The sequence below is a fragment of the Mesitornis unicolor genome, unplaced genomic scaffold, assembly GCF_000695765.1.
Source record: "Mesitornis unicolor isolate BGI_N332 unplaced genomic scaffold, ASM69576v1 scaffold46499, whole genome shotgun sequence".
In the NCBI taxonomy this organism is placed as follows: domain Eukaryota; kingdom Metazoa; phylum Chordata; class Aves; order Mesitornithiformes; family Mesitornithidae; genus Mesitornis; species Mesitornis unicolor.
In genome coordinates, this window is record NW_010208787.1 from 27,711 (window position 1) to 30,362 (window position 2,652).

The 2,652-nt window shown below is 42.5% G+C and overlaps 1 protein-coding gene across 1 annotated transcript in view; it reads right to left on the reverse strand.

Moving 5' to 3' along the window:
• Window positions 1-1,776, reverse strand: part of FASN (fatty acid synthase) — a gene marked incomplete at its 3' end in the record, with an annotated part of 29,450 nt that extends 27,674 nt beyond the window's left edge. The window contains exons 1-2 of the mRNA XM_010192622.1: window positions 1,625-1,776; window positions 659-811 (exon numbers count right to left, since the gene is read on the reverse strand). Coding sequence (XP_010190924.1) covers window positions 659-811; window positions 1,625-1,751 — 280 coding nt within the window. The remainder of the gene's footprint in view (window positions 1-658; window positions 812-1,624) is intronic.
• Between the last annotated feature and the right edge of the window lie 876 nt (window positions 1,777-2,652).

The window sequence follows — 2,652 nt, forward strand, 5'->3', positions numbered from 1 at the left end:
AAGTGTTCATTTCAGTAAGTCAGTACTAGTGAGATGGTTTCAAGTTTTTCCTCATGTACTGCTTATGTTCAGACATGAAACTGATTAACATTCATGTTAATCAGTTAATCTGTGGGCAAGTAAATCAAAAGCTCAAGACACTGGCAGTGACAGAGGAAAGAAGCTCCTATTTCTGAAAGCACACTTCGCGGGCAAACCTTCTACAGGAGCAGATAGAGTGCCACAAATTTTCCATGAGCCTGGCCAACAGACAGGAACACATCAGGCCATCTGCCATTCTTTTAGGCCACGGATGAGAATTCTAACCAAGTCATCTTCCTTTAGCACTACAAGTGTGCCTTTAACAAACAGATCGACTATGAAACGTTAGGGTAGAGCAGAACCCGCTCAGGCTCTAGAATTGTCGACTGCCCGAGTGTTTCTGCCGTACCAGTAGTACTGTATGATGCAAGTAGCAATTTGCTGGCAGTCAGCATGGATTTCCTAGTTTGAGTTCCAGAGAAGACAGCTTTGTTCCAAACCCTCCACCAGTTCCCTGGTGCCCTCTCTAATGTGACGGGTTTCTCTTTTTGAAGATCTCATCACACAAGTGCACGTCTGCACCTGCTGCACAGACAATACAGGACAGATTTCTCTCTTCAGTCATTCAGCTGCTTACCTCCGTCCAAAATAGCTTCATAAGAAACTTCCAACAGCAAGCGAAGTTGAGGATCCATCGTATGAGCTTGTTTGGGGTGAACCCCAAAAAAAGATGCATCAAATTTGCTTATGTCCTTGAGCTTTCCATTTCTCTTGGGCAGTCCATAAATTCCTGAGAAGAAAAATTCACAGCCAAGTCACAGAATACATCATTTTTGAGGCAGTTAACAGCTGAGTCAAGTACAGAATGACCAATTCTCAATTACATGCAAAACCTCACTTCCCTGGTGTAGTGCCCGAGTGTCGCATGAGTATCTACCTACCCATCACTCTCAATCCCATTTGGAAATGGGAACGCTGCATTAGCAAAAACAATTGTTGTTTTTCAGACTCTCCTGAATATCACAAGACGACATCTATCTAGTTTAAGCATTTTCACTTTGGCAAGCTGTACTAAGCATATAAACAGAGTCCAAATCAGTGGTTCCAGTCAGTCACCAGTTAGAAGAAAAACAAGCGCTTCTTTGCAATTCTGCAAATCACTAGCTTGAATTGGATAGACATGTGCTAAACACTTCAGAAAGACAATGAGACAAAAAAGAACATTGTAAAAAGCCATAAATCACAGAACTGGAGTCCCTGTGCTACTTCTGAACCCAGAAAAGTGACAGAGCCATCTTACCGCCACAGCTGCCAACAGCAGGTACAGGACTCACACTACCTAGCTGCTCTGTCAGAGTGGTCTTTTATTTGGAAGTAAGCTACATATTATTTACAAGCTACTACTGCAAGGGAGACGTGACATTATAAAATGGGTTGCACGAGATCTTCATTAAAGTGTTCTGTTCCTGAATTTCTTGATGTCAGACGTGAATTCAGAAGCTCTAGCAGGTTTCACAACTGGTAAATCTTTTCCCTTCACAGAATAATTCCGTTAAAATGCTCAGAACTCAGGGCTCCAGAAGGAAAGACAATAAGCACTCACCTGGCTTCCACCTCCGATCATCCTCTGTGACCATATCAACTCCATTAAGCAGGTTTTCCCAAAATTCCTGCAAGTTCTCTGATTCTGGCAGCTTTCCTGCTATGCCAGCAATCACTACGTCCTCCATCTCTTAACTTCTCCCTGTTACTGAGATCCACAAAGCAGTGAGATTAGTAATATTTCACATAGAGAAGGAGAGTATATGTTTCTCTTATCTTTCTGACATGTTGTGACAAACAAGCACATTTGCAGGAGAAACAGCCAAACAGGAAGAGCCTGTGGAGTCTCTACTAAAAAATAAATACAAAGATATCCCAACTAATCAAATGGATCACAAGATCCATGGGGACAACGAGGATGGGAAAACTGATCCTGAAGAAGCGTCAGGCACCTAGAACCACCAGTTTCTACATGGCAACTAGAAAATGAGCAGGTCTAGCTCTACCAAACGCAGAGCCTCTGTGAAGTCAGCAGAGAAGAAAGAAGAACATGCTGGAGCAGAGGTGGGTGGAGAAATTATGAAATACATATAGTAAAATACATAATTACAAGGCAAACCTAACAGGTAGCTAAACAAGTTCTACAATCATTCCAAAGTCAAATGCTAACTTAAGAATCAATAATCAGAAAACCTGGGGGGGGGAGGGAACAAACACCCACAAAACAAAAAAACCCCACACAAAAAACAAAACAAACAAACAAGCCACAAAACCACACACACAAGAAAACCCACCCAAAAGCACAAAACTTACAACACCCAAAATACAAAGTTTCACATAACGTGCTTCCAAGCTGCACCCTGCGCTGCCATACGTTTAAAGGACTGGGAATGGGGAACTGAGCACATGTGACAGAGAGCGGTGCTTTAAAATAGGAGTTGGCAGAACAGATCTGGATTCCAGATGGGACGAAAAACTTTCACTCTTGTCCCAAGAAATTTGCATTCTAGGGCCCCAATCCCAAACACCACAAGAAAGCACCATGCTGCATAACACAGCATGGCAAGCCATATATACAGATCATACCAC